Source organism: Trachinotus anak, unplaced genomic scaffold, assembly GCF_046630095.1.
Source record: "Trachinotus anak isolate AG129_WGS33_773 ecotype Australia unplaced genomic scaffold, CSIRO_AGI_Tana_v1 ptg000032l, whole genome shotgun sequence".
Taxonomy (NCBI): Eukaryota; Metazoa; Chordata; class Actinopteri; order Carangiformes; family Carangidae; genus Trachinotus; species Trachinotus anak.
This window is the reverse complement of record NW_027273883.1, coordinates 21,745,842-21,770,444: the sequence shown is the minus strand read 5'-3', so window position 1 is coordinate 21,770,444 and position 24,603 is coordinate 21,745,842. Positions and strand designations below refer to the sequence as shown.

The 24,603-nt window shown below is 39.3% G+C and overlaps 1 protein-coding gene across 1 annotated transcript; it reads right to left on the bottom strand.

The window, feature by feature from the left end:
- Positions 1-2,535: 2,535 nt before the first annotated feature.
- LOC139613402 (galanin receptor type 1-like) lies at positions 2,536-14,761 on the bottom strand. The gene is made up of 3 exons (XM_071470019.1): positions 13,581-14,761; positions 13,427-13,492; positions 2,536-4,028 (listed from the first exon to the last, which is right to left on the bottom strand). Exons 1-3 carry the CDS (start codon positions 14,244-14,246, stop codon positions 3,708-3,710), a joined length of 1,053 nt encoding a protein of 350 aa, XP_071326120.1. The 5' UTR covers positions 14,247-14,761; the 3' UTR covers positions 2,536-3,707.
- Positions 14,762-24,603: the final 9,842 nt, after the last annotated feature.

Below are 24,603 nucleotides of genomic sequence, written 5' to 3'. Positions count from 1 at the left end.
GCTGTTCCTAGTTCCAGCTGTATCTGAAATGTTTTGGTTGAGATTTTTTTTTCCCCATGTGCAAAATCAAATGTGAGTCCCTTCTTGCGAGATATTTACAGTACATCGTGGCATCATGAGAAGACAGAGCGTTTCCTCAGACCTTTTAGGGACCGCTGAGTTGATGTGATGCCAGGAAAAGTACTCCACCAGTGTGTAATCAACAAAACCAAACTCTGAGGGGAACCCGACTGCTGGGATCCTGCACTGCTGTTTTCTTTCTTTTCAGCCACAACCCGCTTTGACAGTGAGCGAGGTGAGGGTTCATGTTTTGGATCAATGAGGCTGAAGAAAAACTCCTTTTATAGAAGCGAAGGCCTCAATGAGACGTGAGAACAGCTTTTTTTGTTTGTTTGTTTGTTTTGTAAGGAAAGACCGAGGAAGTTAAAAAATGCAAGGCAGGTTTTGTTTATGAAATAAAAATTAAAAAAATCTTCAAGGAATGCCACAGAGTTTAATATAATTATATAAGTAGCACTGCATAAAGACACAATCAAAAGCCTGGATATATTTGAAAATACCATCCGGATATCGAGTACTTCAGAGAGCCTTAACTGTTTCTCACTTGTTGCATTTCAAGCACAGAAGATAAAACAGACAAGAAAATAATCTTTTTTTTTCTTTTTCTTTTTTTCAATTCGCGTTAATTATTTGATTTCACTGCTGAATTAATACAGGAAACAAGGTTGAGAAGACACACCAGGACAACCTCATTAAAACACATAAAGCACTGAAACGCTGTACAATTCTATACGGTGTCATCTAAGTCAATGAATAAATAAAAACTGAAAAAAATAAAAATGTGGACCCTGCAAGAAACCTACAATAGGAAACAGCACCTTTATTGCGTGTCCTCACACAACACTATGTGCAGTGATGTGTGTGTTTGCTTTCACCAGCTCTTTTAAATGTAATGTTAAAATGAAGTTTTGTAGCTGTTTTAGCACTAAAAACAAAACAAATAAAAAAATATATAGAAATGTGTCACTTCAGAACACAGCCTGCAAATTAAAGTGTAAATATATATATATAGACATAGAAATAAATTACATTATTAGAGCTTTTATAATTACATGGTCCATATAATTACAGGGTACACTGGATGACTGACAAATGGCTCATTCTGATTTTATTAATAATTTATCTCCTTCTCCCTCTCAAAAAGAAAAGTTTCAACATAAAAGCTTCCTCTGCTGTACTGTGTCGGTATGCATTGAGTATTTCTTTGATGTCAATATATACTAAGTAATTACACTGTAATTTTTGGGCTGTAATCTAAAGTGTTACTAAAACAATGCTGAAAAAGTTTTCTTTTGTTCATGTGCTCTTTCTATTGGTATTTCACGGAAACAACACTGTTGCGTTCCATGTCCGCATCATTTTCCATAGCCAACATAATCTCACCAACATATAGCCATGTCCTTGGCACCTCCAGCATCAAGTTTCAATGCAAGTGTCCCATTTAAAAAAAAAATGTCCTCAGTCCTGTGTGGGCATTAGGTACAGTCAGAGTCATCAAGTGCACCTCCTCTGCCCTGCAGGAATAATCCTTGACTCCCACATCTGAGATTCTTGCTAACGGGGAGGATGAGAGTCTGCTGATTACACTGATTAGTTTCTCCTCTGTGGGTGAAGTTGGTGTTAATCAGCTGCTGCAAACACCCTGCTGCAGACTTGCTCTCCTTCACACATGGCACATGGTTGCGTAACTTCAGGCTGAAAAATCCATGCTCAACTTAACTTGTGATCTTTTTCAGATAAAAAGTGAATAGATGCGACACCTCCCTTCGAGTCTGCAACTTCAAAGATGCACAAAAAACACTGTTTGATACTGCAGGCCCAAGTTAAAGGTCTCATATTGTTTTGTTTGAATGATTTTGTCTGAATATACTGAGGTAAAGCTGCTGTGTGGAGGCTTGGCACATCACATACATATGGCATACGACCACAGAATTCTTCATTTGCACAGGATATCCTGTTTGATTGTTTTTGTGGTTAAAGATGGCTACCAGAAAGGGTACAAAACAAGCACTGAGCCTCATATGTCCAGCAGCTCTGGCTCAGTCATACGAGACAAAACAGTCAGAAAACTGTTTAAATAGCATAACAGCCAAATATAGCGAGGCTTTCACAGGCAAATGTTAAAATCAGACTCAGTGTCTATAGTATTTACAACCAAGATACAGACATTAATTATACTGTGCAATGGCAATGGTACTTTTTTTTCTTTTATCTACAGTGACGACCTTTCTTTAGCAGTGTTGGGCAATTTACTTGAAAATGTAATGTCAATTTTTTGTTATGTTCCATTACTTTTATTACTTAGCAGTGACTAATGGTTTAACACTATTGTCTGTGTTGTTAAACCAGTCTGATGGAAGTTCCACAAAACTTCCACAAAAATAAAGACAGGTTCATTTCAAACCTAAAAGAGTTTGACACCTTACGCTCAAGCTAACCCAGGGCTATGAGACAACACGGCTCATTATTTGTGGTTATCAGACAATGCTGTGGATCCCACAATGAGAAGGGGAAATGTTTTTAGAGACCACAGTTACCTGTTGGAAATAATCTGCAGTGACGATGTCGTCGATCTGTTGTTATTGAGCCTGACTCACAATAACAGAAGTACTGAGCCCTGCCACATTAAGAAGCCACAGCAGCCAGCTACGTTACAGGTCTGCACTGAGCTGAGGTTTCCTGCTGCTGGAATTTCTTTTGTTTTGTTGCAATTTTTTGCTGAATTTCTCCAGTAAAATGTCCTTTCAATGGTTTTGTTTTCCCAGAACAAAGTGAAGAGAGTGATTTTACACGGTTGCCGTGCTTTTTTGTTTGAAAACCGAAACTGTATTTACCCATAATTTATGGCGGTGGTCAAAAGCCAGACAGCTTTGTGAAAACAATGATTTTAGACATCTATCTGTACTTTGACTGAGTTAGCATATAAGCCAAAGTCAATCTTTGTGAAACTAGCCAATGCAGTCCTGCCAGTCACACTCCCTCCAGCTCTGAAGCTTGGCTAAAGTTAGCGAGCCAGGTAGGTTAAGTGTAATTATGAGCCCACCATCCAATTCCTGGCAAAACAGCAAATCAAGGTATTACTGGGATCAATACGTATAATGTAATTACTGAATCTGCTGTTCATGAAAAGTGATCACGGTAATGTAAAATGTTAAGTATTGCCCAACACTGACATTCAAACAGCTGCAGGTGATTATGTTTTGACTCAGTATAAAGCAGTTCTTACTTTCTGTGAAAAACATGATTTTTTTTTTTTTTTAATGTATTGGCTTGTAAATACACCATGGAGTATATGTAAATATTCTCTGCCATCAAAATGAGCTTATCCTCAGAGGGGGCATCATCTTCCTGAGTTTCAGACTCCACCGCCTTTTGTGAAATGAATGATGCAGGGAACAGACACTGATCAAAGAGTGAGTGATCATGTCCTGCAGCCACAGGGACTTTATCTCCTCCAGGTATAACCAACAGCGCTTATGTGGAACGGTATAGCTGTAGCAATATCCAAGCAACTACACTTAGCTACATCAAAAAAAATAATAATCCACCCACTCTTGTCTGATGGCTTTGTCACTATGACATTATACTGACTTTCAATGTGACAGGTGCCTGAATTGATTTTCATGCCACCATCCGCACCTTGTCAGTCAAACATTGGTGCAGTTAGTCGAAGGCGGCGTGTCGGCTTTGCTGCGGATCTCCTTAATGTCGTTGAGCGGGGACTCGCTGGTGCCGATCTGGCACTTGAACACCTGCTTGTAAGCTTTCCTGAAGTTCTCCGACAGGAAGGCGTAGATGACCGGGTTGACAGATGAGTTGCTGTACGCCAAACAGTGGGCAGCCACCCGTAACACGAAGGAGGCCTGATTCAGTGGGAAGGTTCCGAACTCCACCCAGAGGTGAACAACGTGATGAGGGAGCCAAGAGAGGCAGAACACCACCACCACCACCAGCACCGTCTGAGCTGTCTGCGATCAGACAAGAGAAAGGAAGAGGAGACAGGTTTAGTCGGTGCCCACAGGGACAACAGTGACAACACTTACATGCTGTACTCAGGTTTAGGTTTTAGTCAGGATAAAAGAACAAAGTAAAGTTTTTGAGAGGCTGGTGCCTTAGAGAAATCTTTGTAACTATTCTGCTGCTGCTCTGCTGTTATTCTTTATTCTTTCTCCATCTCATGCGACAATATCCCAAATCTCGAAATCTAACTTGTTACATCTGTATTAGGTTGATTTCATTATGTTACTGAAGAAATCTTTGAATACTACAGTGGCGCCGAGAGCTCAACCCACTGCAATTTAAAAACACACATGCTAATAGACAAAACGCAAACAAATTCCAAAAACTCTTTGTCAACTTGACAATACATTTGGTGCAAATACTGACAACACAACCAAAAACAGAAGTGTTTCCAGCGGAGACTAGTTGCAGTTGGTTGAGCTCTCAGGGCCACCATAGAAGACCCTTTTTAACTTTTCCTCCAGAGTGAACTTCCTAGGCAAAGTGAGAGGTTTAAAGGTTTAAACTCACTCAATTATTTATGTGAAATACCGAAATAAAGCTGGGTTCAGTGCATCTACTCTGGTATGTTGGTATTCAGGGTGTTATAGCGAAGCCTAGTGTAGGCTACACATATGTGTTAGCATAGTGCTAACAATCTACTAGGATTGCATGATTGATTCAAAAGTGAATTTACTTCATTTTACTTGTTTTTACTGTTATTACTTCTGGGCGGAGTAAAGGATGAGGCCTGTCCTCCAAAACATTTCCTAAAGCTGGGATGGGCAGAAAATACAGCCGCAATCCTGCAGCTCTCCCATCTTGGACATATGCACACTCTTCATACACGAATGCTGTGATTGGTCAATGTCTTCTATCACGGGCTAGATTTTCTAAAGCCTGAAAACAGAACCAAGTGGAGGTGCAGACGTCCAGTTTGCTTGAATTACAAAATGCTGAAAGGTGATTATGGAATTTTGGCTCATTGACACCAAACAAATTACTGCCTCCCCCAATTTTAAATCTGCTTAGTATTATTAACTTAGTATTCTTATCTTAGTGTTATCTTATCTCAGTATTATCTATTATTTATTTATTTATTTTTAAACTGGCATATTGTATTGTTGTTTATTTACACATCCTGCTGACACAGAGCAACATTACTATTCATTTGGAGTCGTTTTTCTGACTAATTTAAAAGTCAAATATACACTCTTAGCGCTGGCTTAGACTCCAGAAACTGTTTTCGTCAGGTAGCTGCTAAATTTGACCATTTGATGTTTGGTGTTGGATACAGAGGAACCTGCTGCCTGGTGCCAAAAAAACAATGTGCTAAAAGATGCTAAAATGCTAATTCCACCTGAAGGACACTGCAGACTTGCTAATAATTCTCAACCCCTTTCACATTACACAGTCATTTGATCCATACTGTGTTTTATAATATTGATTATTGTAGCTTTAAAATGGCGACATGAATATTAGCTGCAGTTCCAGCTGAAACCAACAGACACAGTTGACCAATTTGCATGCAATGTCATACTCAGTCAGGGCCTCATAAATCCCTTAATTGTATTATATTTAACTGAACGGCACCGCATAAATCATATTATCCTATTGACATGTCACTTAGCAGATCCAGCTGCAATGCTGTAAATGTTTAGATGACCCTCATATCCGAATTGGCCTTGATGCAAGTGCTCACTCTTATTATCTGTTCGATCGTACATTACATAGAGGATGTGGTCCACTTGAAGGTTGAAAATGAAAACACTGGAGAATCCATCAAAATCATACATCTCATTTCAATCACAAACATGTCTACATGTCTAGAAGATCACATTAACAATGAAAGAATGTAAAAGAAAAGAAAAGAAAAAAAAAACAACCACGATGTGCAATAAACAGGCTGTGCAAGAAGAGCAGTGGCAGAAAAACCGACCTCACTTCACATGTCAAAGTTAAGACTGTTCTGTTCTTGAGGTCACATATTATGACTGGCATTTGTCACCTAATTATGTTGCCTGATCTTCCGGGCCCCTCCACTGCATTGCCTGATAGCAAGTGGATTCATTCCAGAACTCATTAGTTCCCATCATTGAACATAAAAATACAGGGAAACCTGTAATTAATCTTAATGCTTCCTTTTCTGTAGTTTTGCTCAAGGAAAGTTATTTAAAAAAAAAAACAAACAAAAAAAAAAAACATGTTGAGTGTAGCCATTTGAGCAGGTAAAAATCACATCACACACAAGTGCAAAGTGCCATACGGAGCAGGGAAAGTTACAGACAGAATGATAAATACAACATAGCACAAAAATAGGACATGAATACCTGCATTCATATCCAGTTATTATGAATTGCGACATTTGACTCATGCAGACTTCATGCAGGAGTTGAAAAAGCCTTCCAGAGTCTCACAGTGAGAGACTCTGGGAGAGTTTTCTCCTTTAGTTAGTAAATGTGGGAACATTTGATGCTTGAAAATGCAGCATGTTCACACCCAGCTCTTATATTTTTGTATTATTAAAGCCGAACTTACCATATTTTTATATTAACGACAGATGAAATGACAATGTGTAAAGTGAGAGGAGTCAATTATCACCCGGGCTCAATTAGCCTTTTAGCGTTTTTTTAGCTAACTGTTCTGGTTTTCTGGCTCAAACCTCCACTGTTTGATTCAGGCACGTGGCTCTCATCAGTGTCATTTTTATGCAGCAGTTTTTAGTTATAATCCAACTCCAAATGAATGCTAATGTTGCTCTGTGTCTGCAGGACGCGTAACTGTTGGCGGACGTGTTCCTGTTTATCAGTGTGGTGTCTACAACAAAATAAGTAAAACAATAAAGATTTAAATGGCATGAACACCAAAAAAAATCAATGTGGCAAAAGGACAAGTAGTTTATTAGGTTTTTTTTTTTCTAAAACACAAATAGTGAACTTTTCAACTCAGACCAACATATATAAACTGGAGGGAGTGTTGCACTGATGAGGAGTATGATAGCTTGTTGGTGCAAATGTTTGTGCAGTCTGATTAAATGCTTCTTAATCATTTTTTCAATTTCAGATCTTCCCACAGTCCAGTGCCGTATTGATCTTTTTTTTTTTTTTTTTTTTTACAATAAATGTGTAATGTTACCGCACCTCATCGATCATACCAGAGGTAAACATCGCTGATTGGCCCATATCCAATTTGAAATGAAAGGTCAATATTGGCCTGTGATATCAGCCCAACCCTATTACACAAGTGTGTATACACCACACACACTGACACATACACACTTGCACACAGTAGCCAGGGACAGGTTCCCACAGTTTTAGTGTAGCAGTATGTTAATAGCAGTGCTTTGTTTGGATAGCCTCCATAACACATTCATATCTTTACCTCAACCCCCTGAGAGCCATCAGTTAGGCTAATATAAACAGCAGCATCACCACAGGAAGAAAAACCTAATAAAACCCATCCCTCTAAAACCCATCCCTCCTCTGCAGTCACACTCTCTCCGCTTGTGAAACTCATGTGTCAGAAGCTGTTAGCTGGTCACCAAAATGTCTTAAATAACTCATTAAAAGCTGCCATTCACTTTTGATTTTGAGATATTAACCTTGCAATGATCCATCTTCTCATTACGTAACATTTTTACAGTGTCACAGTTTGTTAATGTGACTACATTACTCTAATGCAGTGCTGAGAGTCAAAGCAGGATATCAGGACACAAGACAGACTTTTTTTCTTTAATGGAAAAAAACATCAACCATAAAAATCATTAATAGTTATTGTGATGTGATGTGCTCTGCTGTTCTGGGCTCATTGTGCTATTTTGCTACATTTTTCCCTTTTCAATGAAGAAATAGATCCATGAAAATAATGTTTCTAGTTTGGTTAAAAATTCGATTTTTTTTTTTTTTGCAGGAAATTTTTCAGCCATGCAAACATCAGCGACAATCATCAAGGCACCAGTTTCTCAAAATGGAATTGGGTTTTGCATCAACACTCAATAATCAATTCACACAAGGAGAAATCCATCAAGGTGTCTGATTGTTGACTTTGTGTGAGGCTGCTATAATGAGACTGTTTCTGACAGCAGCCCAATGGACCATAATATATAGCAGCCATAAGAGAGGCCTAACATCTGGGCACTGTAGTTCTTTTTCAGGGTCCCCAGATGTGCATTACTTCCTTTTCTGTCCCAAAAGTATAAAAGCACATACATTCTATATAAAATACTGAATGAAATGTAACTGCATTTGTTCATAAGGATGTTTGTCGCAAAGGTTCGTATTTTTATATTAGCGGAGTTGGAAAAAAGAGCAGGATCCAGGTTAATTCTAGCTATAACTTAATGCTAACATGAAAGATTAGTGATCCAATGTGCCATTGTAATTGTCTTTGTCACTGAAGTTAGGATAGAGTGCAAAGGAGTTCAGATTTTATTTATTCATTTATTTATTTATTACGTTTTGGGGGCAGAATGAGTTTAGGTTTTTCCACTCAAGGTTTTTTTAATGCGTACGTTGAAAATGCACATTAAAAAAGTGCAGGTTGTATTCGCTGGGGTAATTGAGCGTAGCATTAATTTACCCTCGACCATTACTTTCGCACAACAAGGAGCACTATGTAACACAGCAGCAACAATTAACACTATTTAAAGTCCTTAAAGGACTCTCAATGTTTTAAAATCTGGTTTAAATAGTTCTTAGGGGAACAAGGACATGATGCCCCTCTCTTCCTCGTACCTAAGGGCTATTGGCCCTCAGACCTGGGGTCCTCAGGTATGAAGGTATGAAAGGTATGAAACATCCAGATAATTTTACTTTGCATTTCTGTAGAAGCTAAGAAGTGACACCGTTAATTCATCCAGTTAGGATGGTAACACCGACTTTACAATAGTACCACTTAAGTGCTAACCACACCATACTATCAATAAGCAGTTTGGTCTCTGAATCTGCATTAGCTGCCCCCATTTCACTTTACAGATGCTGTTCAACAGTTTCAAGATGACTTAGCCAAATATTCATTTTTATAATTATTCAAAACCAGCTGTGTGCTCCATCTGGATGCCTGACACATATCACTGAGCAAAAACTCCTAAACCTACAGCACTAATTACTGTCTTTTTAACCTCTGGTTCAACACTGAGAATCTATTCAAAACATGACTGTTTGCCAAGTAAAACGAACCCTATGTATTCGCAAGAACATTGCCCAAGAGTCGCAGTGAATAACACTTCAATTTTTTAAACCAGAAAGCAACAATATTTCGGATTTTCATTATCTGAACATGACAAAAAACTGATTTGTCACAACTTTGCACAAAGAACTTCCAGAAAGATTAAGATTTCCCAATGTTTATTTAGCTTCAAAGCGTGTTTCATTTGACCGTTGGAGGCTGTTGTCTGATTCCCACTGTGGGTGTCTGAGGGTGATAAGAAGTTTTTCTAGATTTCACAACAGGAGTGGGAGTAACCTTGCTATTCCCAGCTGTCACTGACATTATATTTCACAGTCCTGGTAGTGAGTTGCTGAGTCCCAGGTGAACCACACAAACTATTGATTACACACTTATTTGAACAAATTCCCTCTGCTTCCCTCCAAGGACGCTGTGTGGCGCTCTGTTTGTCTCATTTTTTGCAAACACGACACCAACCTCATGATTAATTAATAACAATTTAAGTCAATGTAATAATGATTTTCCTTTGAGATAATCTAGTTTTCCCATTAAGGAACAGGGAGATACGGTTGTTCCCTTGCTTGTGGAGAGATGGACAAGTAAGTCGATACCACAGCAGAGACAACAGGCAGCCGTTGCACCCGGACAAGAAATAGTCCGGCATATATACTGTATACACATAATATCCTCCAGACCCCAATTACAAGCAAATAAGTTGGAAAAAACATTCACAGGAATTATATCTCACTATATCTCACGCTTCTACGACAGATATGTCAAACTAACCTGTGGCTAAATAACTGCAAAGCCTCTATAGCTGACAGTTACGTCAAACTACATGTTCTTTAGGACAGATTGGTGGCAAAAAGACGCGACAGAAACAGACGCTAACATTGGTGTTGCTTTCCATCACAAGAGACAGCTCTGGGTGATTAAAGGAAAGAAGTTTGATGCTGAACTCGCAACATTTCCTCTAGACTGGTTCGCAAACAGCCTTCAATACTAATTGTGACAGACAGGGCCGGAGGGCTTGTGTTTCCAGGTTGTCTGTCCGTCCGTGTGTACATCCATCCCATTCTTCTCAACGCAATATCTCAGGAATGCCTCCTGAGAATTTCAGGAATTTCTCCAAGTTTAGCACAAACATTCACTTGGACTCAGGGATGAATTGATTTGATTTTGGTGGTCAAAGGTCAAAGGTCAAGGTCACTGTGACCGCACAAAACACGATTTTGGCTTTGTGAATGTAATATCTCAGGAACTCTTCATTTTTTAGCCATAACTCAAGACTTCACAAAAAATTTCATATTTTATATGATTCTAGATAAACACCGATGTAACCTGAAACTAGTCCAAGTGGTGGAGGCATACAACATGAGGCGGTAATTCTAGTGTTGGCTACCTTACAAATAGATCCTTTAAACGTTTTTATGTGGTTTTACTTTTTAACAAATCACTCCAAATACATTAACATGGGAAGTTATGATTGAAAAACTGAGGGTTGTCTTGTTCACAGCACCAGATTTTCTTTCTGCATGAAGAGAGTAACATGATCTTCTACAGAGAGTTTTGAATTATGGTTTGTTTGTAGCCTTAATGTCACTAGGGTAGCAAATGTTTCCAGTCTGTTTATAACTACCTTTCAGAGTGTTATGTTTGCCCAGTTTAACCTGGGGGAGCTATGGAAGGCTCCTGTAACATGTTCTGCTGCCACAAAGGAAATAAATTCATGAATCTAAACACAAATTCACAGCATCTGCCGACATCTTTACTGCAGAAATGAAGCAGAGAGAAAATCTGTCAAACAGCCAAGAGCTATGACTGTCACAGATGATGAGCTCAAAAAGACTGGAGTCTGAAAAAACTGCCAGAGAAATGATTTTGACCGCTTCCAAAAGAAAAAGCTTAAATGATGAGGACTCACTTCTTCTTAGATTCATCTCATTTTGAAACTCATCCCAACAGGACGAGTGTCAAAATATTTCCTTGCCCCAAAAAATTCATTTTTCCCAAAAGCAGATATTGGAAAAAGGGAGTTATTTTATAATCTTATGATCTTACATTGGGGTCAACAGGGTAGCTCATTTAGGCAGTACAAATAACACAACATACCACACAAAACTGCTGAGCTTTGGAGGTGCTGGTAGGTGGCTTCTGTTACCTTTGAACAAAACCATGCTATCTCTTTCCAGTCATTATGCTAAGCTAAGCTAACAGTCTCCTGGCTGTAGCTACACACTGAATGGATAGATATGAGAGTTATTGAACGTCTCGCCTAACTTGCACTGAACTACAATTATCCACATAATTTCACACAGTAATTGTGCCCAACTTGTTGACATTGGTGACAGCTATTTGACATTACCGTTGTTAGGTAACAGTGGGCAGCAGGATGGTCATGGTGTTATGGCAGTTATGGTGAGCTGAGTTCACCACAGGACACACAGCCTGAAGCAGAACAGCCAGGTTATGTTTTTACAGCTTCTCAGAGTGAGGAGAAAGCAGCCAGGGGACCTGCTATAGGACAGATGACATATCAAAATGTGTTTGCTCTTAAAAATGTGTTTTGCATGGCAGTGCCCCTTCCTCAAATTCACACCATGGAAAGAAGTGAAAACAGCTTTGGGGGATAGATTTTATACCTCTACGGCTCTATAAGTCTGCAAGGTTTCTATGTTATTTTACCTGGTTCTCACTTCTCTGTTAACTATTTTGTGCTATTAATTAGTACAAATAAAAGTAAAACAGTAGCTGATGCATTCGCATCCTTATGCACATGCATTATTCATTTTCATTTTTACTCTACAGGTCACCTTATGCTGCACGTTAATCTTCTTATCCTTAACTTTCCTTGACACACGCTGGACAAAACAGAGACACACAGGCAAGGAAACACACAGTTTTGGCACAAGCACCATACTTGTGCATTCATAAAAAACTAGATGTGGTTGTTGCAGCTTTTATTGTAAAATTATTCATTTTTGTGTGTGTTTCTCCTTGCTGATACCATGCTCAGTTCTGACATTACTTATAGTCAAAAACCAGCTTCCCTCCCAAGCTAATTTATGTATTACAGTCTGGGTTTAATGCACTGTTTGCAAACCGTTTCTCACAAAGCTGTCAGTGTGAATTCGCTCTGTGCATCTTCCATCAGCGCTCTGCACAGTGAGCACAGTAAATTATCAGAATATCTGAGATTCCACCTTTTCCCTCCACTGTTGTTTTAAGCCTCATTCTATAAACCATGCATGTAGGTAGGTGCACATTTGCATTCTCATCAGCCTTTCCCCTGCCAGCCAATGAGGTGTTGCTAAACTGACCAGCTGTGAAGAACAATGGACAGACAGACAGACATTAAAGAGGGCGACAGCAGATAACTGGCTCTCTGGGAAGCTAAATGATCTCCACCAAGAACAATGAAGACTAGATGGCAGTTTGATTGCACATTGCCTTTTGGCCACTTTGCTTGAGTGGGCCGGTTAGCATTAAGCATTATAGCATTAATATTCATTATTTTGACCCTAAGGAAAAACGGAGAGGGTGGTAATAATTTCCTCTGGCTGCCTGTTGAAATGGAGGAAATGATACAGCATATGGTCCTTGTCCTTGGCTGAAAAAATGTGTGCAGGACCATGAGGCAGTTTAGCTGTGATATATATCTTCCTAAAGGCCAAGAACACTGACCTCTGCTTTGAATCAAACCATATGTCGACACAATAGGAGGGCTGCAGCTTGATGAAGCGTGACGTGCTTATCCGGAGTGAAGGTATGACTTGTGTGTTAAGATGTATATAAAAGCTGGCACTGTTCACCATCATAATCATCATCATTATTAAATCTGTCATCATAATCATGGCAGATAATGGTGTAAAACAAAATTCAAGGGTTCTGAAGGTCAATTTTAAGGAAACATTTATTACACAATGGATATTTCTAGTGATTTAAGGAATATTTTCACTGGGCTTCTTTTACAGACTATGGGAACTTTAACTTGTGCAACTTATTTCACAGTGATATTTTTCATTATTTTAACTCCTGCAAATTTATGCAGTTCTGCATAAATTCAACAGGTAGCACATCACCCCTGTTTTCAAGCACCTTGTCAGTGTTTGTAACTGATTCCATCCGGACAAGTTTGCAAACATATGGCTGTGAGCCATGATATATACCCTAGCCCCCAAAAGACTGGCTTAATACATACCTTTTTCTTTGACGCCTCTGACTTTTTGGACATATTTCTTAGTTTTTTGTGCAGGTGATTTAAAACCTGTAAGTAAAGAAATACAAGTAAGATATTTTCAGATAGTTCAGTCATTTCCACAGGATAATTTTGAAATGAACCAAGCTTTTCTTACCTTTGCGTAACAGAAGGAAATCAGCAGCAGAGGCAACACATAACCAAACACAAACGTGCACACGACATAGACTTTCTTCTGGTTTTGATCTGGCCACACTTCCCAGCAAAAGGTGTGATTCTCCCCTCTGTGAAAGATGTTCTGGTAATACATGACAGGCGCTGCCATGGCCAGCGAGAGTATCCAAATCACCACCACTCCGATCAGAGCATGCCTCGCCACCCGGATAGAGGAGGACTTTCTCGAGTGCACGATGGCGATGTATCGGTCCACGGACATGGCAGAGAGGGTGAAGATGCTCACCAACATGGACACAGTGAAGAAATAGTGGATGAATTTGCAGATGAATGCGCCCAGGACCCACGTCGGCATCATGTAGATGGTGGACTGGAAGGGGATACAGAAGAGCAGGTAGGAGAGGTCTGCTATGCTCAGGTTGAGGATGAATATGTTGGTGGTGCTCCGCGGTTTCCCCGGTTTGCTCCGGGCCAGTACGGTGATCACCATGGAGTTGCCCAGAACACCCAGCGTGAAGATGAGCCCGAAAACCAGCAGCGTGATGAAATTATCCATCCCGATCCCGAACAAAAGTTTCTGGTCCTCTTCCTCCGCTCTGCTGAGGTTCCACGGCTCCTCCAAGAGCCAGACAGACTCCGAGAAGTTCATGACTTCTTTATTTTCCCCTTTAGATGAACTCGAAACGTTGCCAGACTGACCTACAGAAGGTCTGTGTGCCACTGCTGCTTCATGACGCGGGTTTAAGGTGCTGTCCTGCGCGCCTGCTTTCGCGCTCCCGTAGGTACATGTCGTTTTTGCTCTCCTGTTTCTTTTTCTTAAGGTTTCGTCAAATCCTCCGCTTTATCCTTATACCTCACACCAGTGAGTACACAACTCTCCCAAAGCTAACTCGTTCTCTGGACAGCCTTCATCAGTCATGCCACTGTGCGTCTTGGAGTCCGTCTCTCCTGGCGCGCACCTGATGCGTCTGCGCACCGACCGAGCTGCTGCTGCTGCTGCTGCTGCACTCTGCAGCCTATTTCTCTGCGTCTGGACTCCCCCCCCCCCCCTCACATTATAGCAGGGGTTGGGCTGTGTCGTTCACGTCAGCACCCAGTATAATACCTCCCAAGAAATCCTGAGAGAAAAAGAACTATTTATCTGGACACGTTTTCTCCTCCACGTTTCGGGAACCATCCTTGCATGTGCAATTTAAATTCCACAGGCCAATGCCCTCATCTTAGTCAGATTCATTTAGTTTTGACACAGTATGGTTTGGGAGCAAATGTTATTGTGATTATCCGTCTGGACTATTTGCTATGATTGCCTTATTTGAGTCCCATTGTCTTTTGGGGGAAATATGCTTTCTAAATCCCATATAAAAGTTCATTGTTGTGATTGGTGGATTCCTGTTCACTTATTTCAGCAACTTGTATGCATGAATGGAAAATGTATTTTAAACAAGGGCTTATGATGGTGTATTTAGGAAGTCCCAGACACACTGACAGCTGTACAAACAAGATACTAAAGTAAAAGTGCTGGCAACTTGGTCATACAAATCAACAAGTCACAAAACCAAAAAATATATGTACTGAAAAAAAGGATTCTGAGGCCTTATAATCTTGAATCTCTCTTTAGAATAGTGACCAAACACCTCAAAAGTGCAACCAAACAATCTATTGTAACAGAACAGTGAGTATATGTCTGAAAATGTTCAAAAATCCATTATTGCAGACTTAGATTTCACACACACGCTTCTGTGGAGGTGTCTATGTTTGATGAAGGTGAACCCTCAATATTTATAAGAAATGTCACACACACACACACACACACACATGCACACAAACACACAAACACACACACACACACACATATACACACACAAATCATACACTTCCATTGTAGAGATGACGTTAACTGTTACTGCATTTCTAAGAGACAGTGGCAGGATCACATTCAAAAGCATAAAATTATTCATCAGTTTTGGACCAAGGGTCATACATACTGTGCTCCCTCAAGATGTGCACATTCCCCCAGAAGACTGAAGCGTCATGTTAAAGTCAAAGTTGAAGAGCTGCTGATGAAAATTTCATGTGAGCTATTGACTTATTGTTCATTGTTATGGAAAAGCCTCTGAGCTGAGCTTATCACGCTGTGCTTCACTGAAAACACAATATTGAAATCCTAGAGTAATAACATTTATCTCCATAATCTCAATATAAAGACCCGAATCTGTCGCTGCCGTGACCTATGTTTAATCGATTAACCAGACAAGCTGGCCATTTGTGATATGGTCAGTCAACACTGCTGTTTGTGCGATTATCTTTATTATTGATTAGTCTGCTGGTAATTTGCTCTGTAAACTGTCTGGAAATAGTCAGAAATGACAATCACAATGCCCAAAGCCCAAGTCTTCAGATTGCTTCACTGTTTGAAGCAACAACAATCAACAACAACAAATCAATTCCTCACATTAAGAAGGTGGATTCTGAACAAGGTGGCATTTTTGCTTGAAAGTTACTCAGTGAATTGATTAATCATTTCAGCTCTAATATTCTGGAAATATTTGTTACTGTCAACCTCTGCTATCTAGTAGCAGTGGAGTAATGCACTTGAATCTCCTGCAACCTCACAACTGAAGCCATACAGCGAAGGTTTTGTGCACTTACATGCTCGCATAGCACACTTGCTCATCAGCTACAATATTTAACTGCTAATTAGCACAAGGACATTGAACATGTACTATTACCAGATTCAAACTGTGTCATGTTTGGCTCCATTGTCGTGGTGTTTGATTGCCAAGTATGAACGTTACTGTGACACCTTTATTGTTAAACCTACAATAACTGATTTTTTTGGTCACTTGGGGGCAGCAGAAACAACAGTGTGAACTCAACACTGACATATTATCACCTTGATATGGCAATCTTGTTATCTAAGAGTTGCTTATTACATAACTAGTAGTTAAGGAGAAACATTATCATACATTTGGAGTCGTGCTTGTTGCTACCTGGCGAATGTAAGTCCAACATTCACTCTCCTTTTAGCTCTGTTTTTGGTCTCTACCAGCTCCTGAGGATGATATTTGGCTGAGTGGTGCTGAGCAGCTATTGGATGTTTTCCCTGAAAACAGGTGACTAGTGGGGCAGAAAACAATGTTATAAGAGCAGTGAGAGTGAGCCAGAACAGTAAAGTTGTGAGCTGGAGAGTGAATCAATGAACTGAAAGTCACTATAAATCTCTGTTGAGCTGCAGAGGGGAGCTGCAGATTCAGGGGACAATTCCCAGGTAAGGTGAGTTCATCATTTCGAGGAACCTCTCTCATATTGTCACATTGTTTTCGCTTTGTCATTCGACACAGTAGAAGTGGTTAGACACAGCATGTTTTTCATTCTGATTGAAACTTTCAGATAAATCGTTGCACTGGATGTGATTTGACACAATCTGGTGTTGATGCATCAGATCAGAACAGCTGTGTGATATGCGTGGAGAAACATACGTCCCCGTCCATCTCCATCAAGACAGCAGGCATGCACAGAGAGAACAGAGCCCGAACGTAATCAGGTTACATTGTTTGCATGGTACAACAATACGATATTAATACAATATTTCTTTTGTTGGTTTAGGAAGAGGTTTAAACTACCCCTCTGCTACTGACTGGAATTTCAATGAGTTTGGGCCGGTGTATTCTGATTGAGGAGGAGTGTTTATTAATTTTTTTTCCTTTGTCGGTTCAGTGGCTGGGACTGCTTATTCTACTTCTTACCACCCATTTCTTCTTCTGTTTTTGTTTTTTTTTTTCTGAACAACCTTAAAATGTAAAGTACAACAGTCACTATATGCAAGAGTTTTCCCAGAGGATACCTACCTGACCAAAAGGGTTTAGAACAGCAAATCCAAAAGCTTTAATGAACAGGATATAATGTTGTATCAATCAGTGATAGAAAAAGCAAAGACACCACAGCTAATTTTTTAAAATTCTGTCAAATGCAACATGCATTGAACTACTTCCGAGCTTGCTTATGTCCATCTAACTCTGCTGTTAGCAGGGATGGCAACTGAGCTGACAGGCGTAGGTGAGGATGGGTCAGGGTGGAATAATTCTGTGGTTTCTGCTCCTCTCAGAATTTCAGAGCCCGCAAGTGTAGCTCTGCGCTCACTGTGCCTCCCAGCAAACAGAAGCGGTACAAACAAGAGGTGAGACAGCAAGAAGAACGGAGGGTGCACACATCACAACAGCCATTCATCTGTATGGACATGATTGGATTGCATGTAACCTCTAAATGTTGGGTGTAATTGTTATTCAAAGGTCAGACACAACAACAAACACAAAACAAATAAATAAAAGGTTATTCTACTATAATATAATAGGTATTGGGGGATCTGGTTAACATTTTCTGTGTACTATTGACATTTTGTTCATCCTATGTAGTACACTATATATATTTTTCTTTGTAAGCGCTGTATATGGGTGTTTTTAAATATTTATATACATATTTTTCTCTCATTCCTTTATTTTATTCATTGAGTATCTACCTGTATAGTATTTGTTGGTATGACAAACCAATTTTAATTAAAGGTAGCCTGTACAATTTTTGATTGCTAGTAACACTATGTAAGGATGTTTTGATGAGTGGACCACCATTTTGTTTATTCTGATAATCAACTTCACTGAAGTGGTGGTGCTAAGAGACAAAACAGCGTACCAGCAAAGGCAGAGAAGAAGAAAATGACCGATGGCAAGTAACCATACACGTAGTAGATGCAGGTTTCAAAATTCTGAAAGTAATCGGCTTGGCAAAACACATTTATTGCATTTGTCGGACCTCAAGGACACACATAATGCATTTTGCTGAGTAACACTGAATGGGGTAGACAGTAAAAACTCCACAAGGCACCTTTAATTTTCACCTGAAAGAGAGGTGAGGCTTGAAAGACACCAAGTTTAAAAAGAATGGAATGGGAGAAGGTCGATGCCATGATTTCCTGACTTTTAGTCCCCTGTATTATATGTTTTAATATCCAAAAACTCTAAATCCTGAATTGATTGTTTTGAAGAGCCACAAAAAGTGTTTTCACTGCTGAGCAGTGCTCCGCATAAGACGTAAATTAAACTTTATGTGTGAAAGAGTAAGGGCGTGCCTTTAAAACAACATTGTTTCTCATTTTCTAATGTGTCCAATAAAGGTATAATGACAGCAATGCTAATTTGTCTCAATATGAAAAGAAAAACAAGGAGACACAGCAGATCCAATAGCATATTAAAACCCCAGCAGCCTGTTGTTTTCTTGCACTATTTTAGAGATATCTTCCACTAGATGGGGCTATTTTATATTGAAGAGATGCATTTAAGACTTTTTTTTTTTTTTTTAAACACCCAGCTGTGATGGAAATCTATTGTTGATAACTTAATGTGTATTTGAGTGTTTAGGCTGTTTGCTGCTGTCTCTGGCACTAATCTGGCACTAATTCCCTCTCTGTGTGTTTGGTGGGTAGTCATCAGTGGAAATAATGAGAACACTGTACCAGCCAATTTGATTTAGTAGAGTCGTGCAGGTTAATCTCTGTGGTTTCAAACAGCATTGCCATGTACAGCTCCAACATTTGTGGAGGCATAATCACATTGGGAATGTCCCCTTACTGTCAGATCCACAAAAACATGACCAAACTTTTTTTTTTTCTTTTTTTTTTTTGCCGGTTTTGTTTTTGTAGCATATCAGATTATGTTTGTTTCAGCGGAGGATTCTAGTCTACCAATTAGAAAGGCTGTCTCTACTTTCCTCTATTTTTCCCTGTACACAATCAGCCATGCTGTACTGCACATTTGCTGTCACAGAGATGAAGAGGGTCGATTTTAAGCATTAGTGTACTGTTTCGTCAGATAAAGTCGAGAATGAAAAGACTGTTATCATTTATTGAGGCTTGTGAGAGGGCGTAGGAAATGTCAAAGTAATAAAGTCTTTCGATTACTTTGATCATTCTGCATAAACAGTGCAGACAACAGAATAAGTGGTCACGGCACAACTTCAGGCAAACCTTGAATCTATGTGTGATAGCTTTAAACTGTTGCTGGCACTTTAACAAGCTGAATGCTTTTTTCCCGCCATGTAAAAAAATATATTCAGAGTGAACTAAATCCTCCTACTTATCTTTCTCCAGAAAAAAACTAAACCTTTATATTTTAGGGTAAACTTCTGTGGCTCTATCTGCACCACACATCTTTTATATCCAAACCATACGACCACTATTAGCCTTGTCATTCAGACCCTGTGTGAGATGAGAGTCTTTGTGCGAATGATTTGTATTTATTGCCATGCCTGGCAGTAGCTGTGGCTGTGCTGTGTGTTTGAGATGTTATCTGAGTTTTTCCCTCTCTGACGAGATTAAACCTAAGAAGGTGAAACCAGGTGATGTTTAATATCCATCTCATTTCTTGCAGGTCTTTAACCATATGTGTAGAGATGTGGTGATACTGATTGTAAAAATGCCCCAATGTGCCCTTTGGGAGGAAGTAGTTTTTTTAAGTCACATTCTCAGTAACTCTGAACATTCACAATTAATTTATGTTAGCATTAGAAAAAAGGGAGACATCTGATCTTTAAATTAAAGGTACTGAACTTCCCTGCATGCTTCAATTACTTGGCCAATTTTACACTTCCTGTTACTGCTTCACGGTTGGGCAGTGTTGCTGCTGCCTGTGGGAGTCTTATCAAGCCTGTTTTGTACAAAAACATGTGAGGAATTTCTTGGTTAAATATTAATTGTTTTCTAACTTTGTTTTGCATTTAATAATTGGCATCAGTTCCCTTACACACACTCTCTCTCTTTCATAGGTAGCTTAAACAGGTATGGACACGGACAATAGGTTATCATGACCTACATGCTGTAGCTCATGGTAGCAATATTTTAAATTATATCAGATATCAGGACACAGTAGAAGAGACCAGGAGCCCGCTGCACCAGCTGTTCATAGGTTTCCTTAGTCTAGTTATCACAAGCGTTTATTAGGTGGACCTTTAAGTGTAATGGGTTGCACTGCATAAATCTAACTAGAAATGAGTTCTCACTAAATATTCAATCCTAATAACTTCCAGGTGAAAATGTTATGTAGCCAACTGAACCAACTGTCAAAACTAATGTTAGCTTACATGATCGGCATTTATTGTTGGAACTGCAGTGGTTTATTGATTTTTATTAGATGGTTCTGGATGTTTCCTGCAGTAGCAACTAATAAGTCTTTCACTAACTAAAACTACTATCTCTAAAGTTTTAATGGAGTAAATCACTAGTTTACAACTAGCTGGTAGTTACTAAGAACCTACAAAGCACTTTTTACTTGCTTCTAATAAAATCCTTTTTCATTTTGTCTCACTATGTCACAGGCCATGTGTCATAAAATCCAGGTTATAGAGTGCTGCAGTAATAAGTCCTAATGCCTGGAAATTAGTTAGCATTAGTTAGCATTTTAGCATATCAAGATATTTCCACGTAAAATATTATATATATTTCTATATCTTTCTTTCAGCTTTGAAAAGTTTGGTCGCTAACAAGTGCTACATTTTGTGTATAATATTCTGCAAACTATTACCAACTTTGTAAGAAAAGGCTTTTGTAAAGAAGTATGCGCTAAATCAAACTACAAGTTGGAAGTTTAGAAGCGTTTAAGTCATGTGACTGTGGTGTTGCTCATTTATAGCCATTTATAGCTTTTTACCTCCATGGATCTTACTTAGGCTTCAAAAGTAATTCAAAAAATCCCATCGCCTGTTTTTCGAGGCAACCAGAGTAATGGTAACATCTGCGTCGGCCAACAAAAATATGTCATCTCTATTCTGACTGGACTGTGATGTCAGCATATGCAGACCCACAATCAGATTAGGACAATACATTCATAAGGGAAGAGTTCAAGGACTCTGCTTCTATGGGAGTAATTGCACAGCTTTTACTCATTTTCAGAAGTCAATTACCAATTATCCAACAGCATTTACTCAACAACACTGAAGTTACCGAGACATTTGAAGCAATTCTCACTAATTATGTGATTATATCAAAATTGTTTAAGTTAAGTTGTAAGTTCTTAACTCTTCACTCAGTATAGCATCACCCAGAAAGACCTTTACTTCCTGACATCTATATGGCTCATTTGTGGTTCCATTGATATGAACAAACCAGAAAAATGCATGAGACCTATAGCTGGAAGATCTTCAAACTACATTAAACCTTTTAGTTAAGGATGAAAGGAAATCCATCTTGCTGCTGTATGCATGAGGACTTCCAATCAGGCTGATTACATTCCAGACAAATACAGATGAGAGCAAGACACCTGGATTTATTTTCTCCGAGTAATCAAGCAAAGCATCCAGCGATACATAAAAACATGAAATCATGAGAATGCATCTGTTTCAGGCCTGTGATTCACCATCTGTTCTCGTCTGCAACTGGTGAAAACAAACACTCTGTGATTCTTGTGGCGTCTTGTTTCCAGTCAATAACTGAGGATATCATGATTTCTCGTTTTGAGGGAAGGAAATGTGACCCCATACATCTTGTTAAGCAATAAGTATGCGCTTCCTTCAACACAGATACAGAGATGATAAACAACTCCCTTTCCTCTGAGTTGCTGTGATGGATAATCCATGCTGTTTTAGGCCCATTACCTCGACTGAGGCCTGGCTATTTCCATGACAACGAGTTACTGTATCTCTGTCGAAATCGGTCCAGGCTCTAAGCTAATGGGTTATTATTATATGACTGACGATGTTGAGTCATTTTCTGTGCCCTGGGCTGATCTCCCTGATAAGCGATCACATTGTTGATTTTGCCCCTCCCCCCCAATACACACACTCACGCACCCCAACCCTCACACCCCATGCAATCAGAAACACTCCCAGGAGCCTTGGGTCAGGGTGGATTGGATCCAGTCCTTCCGGATACATTTTCATAAGTGATTTGATTTCTCTTGCAATTGCTGCATCATCACATTACTGCATCATATCTGATCATCTTTAAGCAGGATTGCTGTGACTCAATGAATTGTCATGTGACTAACTATGACTCTAAAAAATTGACACTGGATAAAGTCAGCATTATGGTTGCCAAACTGATACTGAACCTTTTTCTTCCCATATCTCTTTAAAACTTTTGAGCCTTTTTTATAGCACACCACCCCTCAGGATGAACTCTGGCGACCCCCTTACTTTTTGTCTAGCAGTGCTTGGTTTGTGACCAAATAGCTGCAAAGCTAATGACATTCCCATCAACCTCAGCTGCACGTTAGTGCTAATTAGAGAACGTCAGCATGCTAACTCACTAAACTAAGATGGTAAACATATGCGCTAAATACACAAACTGTTTGAAACCCATGACCAAAATAGTCATATGTTCTGTCATTATGTGAATTATCGAGGGAATTATAGTGAAAATAAATTATTCCCCCTGAATCACTGGTTTAAACTGTTACAGTTATTGATACATCATCTTGGTTAATATTTGTCTAAACACTTGACAGGTTTTCTTTAAGAAAATGGTTTCTTGTCTCTCTTTTGTCCAGTTGTTTTAAGAGATGCAATTCTATAGGCCTACTGGTTAAATGACCAACAGGAGGAACCATAGTTTTGTTTAGATTCAGTTAAAGGAAATAAATGGACAGATTTGATCCTGTCTTGTTTCAGCTACTTGAGCTGCAGGGTTTGATTTTTAGCTGACACAGATCTCCATTATGTGAGTATAAAAAGCCTTTCATGTTGTAGGGGAACCGGGGTTACCTGGAGTTCATCCTGAGGTCCACTTTTTGTTAACATTCACTTTCAAAGTCATAGGAGTTTTATTTTTATTTTTATTTTTTTTTGCTTGGCGAAAATACAATTAAGAAGTGAGTATTATTTCATCAGTCAACAGCATCAGCAAATTTGATTCCAAGGTTCACAAAGACCATGAGATAGTCTTTTTATGGGGCTCATGAGGGGAGGACGGTGGGAGAATTACTAATGGTTATATCACAGGGGGACATTTTTCTCAGGCACAATACAGAAAAGGAAAATGAACAAATCATGTGGGCTGAAGGCTACACTACAACAGCAAACACATTTCTGTCTTAGAGAATTCTCTATTTAAGCTTTGTACAAACTGCATTTCTTCTAAGAGTACATTTGCTGAAGTTATCAGTAGTTAATATCCAGTATATTTAATTTCATGAGAAGTCATTATTGATTTGAATAGATGTAAATGAAGACGGTACCATAATCACCACAAAATGAAGAGCCATTGAAAACTTTTAGAAAGTTAAAATTTCTAACTCATACAGTGACTTCAAAGAATTCAACCACCTTCACTTTTTGCATTCTTTTTTTATATTGTAGACTTAATTTTAAATAGATGAAGCTGCTTCACTTGCCCATTAATCCACACTCACCAAACCAACCCAAGACCTCTCTGCAGACCTCTGCAATGAAATGTGGCAAGACATAGATCAGAGCAAGGGTATAAAATTATTTCTAAAGCTTTGAGTGTTCCCAGGAGCGCAGCGGCTTTAATAAGTGTAAAACTGAGGACGTTTGGAATCACCAGGACCCTGCCTAGACTTGGCGTCTGGCTAAACTTAAATACGGACAAGAAGGGCCCTTGTTAGATCACAGTCACTCTGGCAGAACTTCAGAAGTCCTCCGCAGAAATGGGAGAACCTGCTGGAAGGATGCCATCTCAGCAGCACTCCATCATTCAGAACTTTATGGTAGAGTGGCCAGAGGGAAGCCACTTTGAGTAACATGCACATGACAGCCTGGAAAAGCACAAGTGCAATTAATATCATTAAGAAAGGCTCTGCTCAATACATTTATAGTTATCATTCTTCGTGTGGATGGCCCTTAAACCATGACAGTGTGACAGTGAGCCAGTGTACTAGGGCCCTGCCAATGAAGCAGCTAAATGGAATTCAGCCATCGTTAAGTATAGTATTTACACATGTGCTTTTGTGACATGTCAAAGTGTGTTTTGTGTACCATAATCTAAAAATACTCCATAACAAATA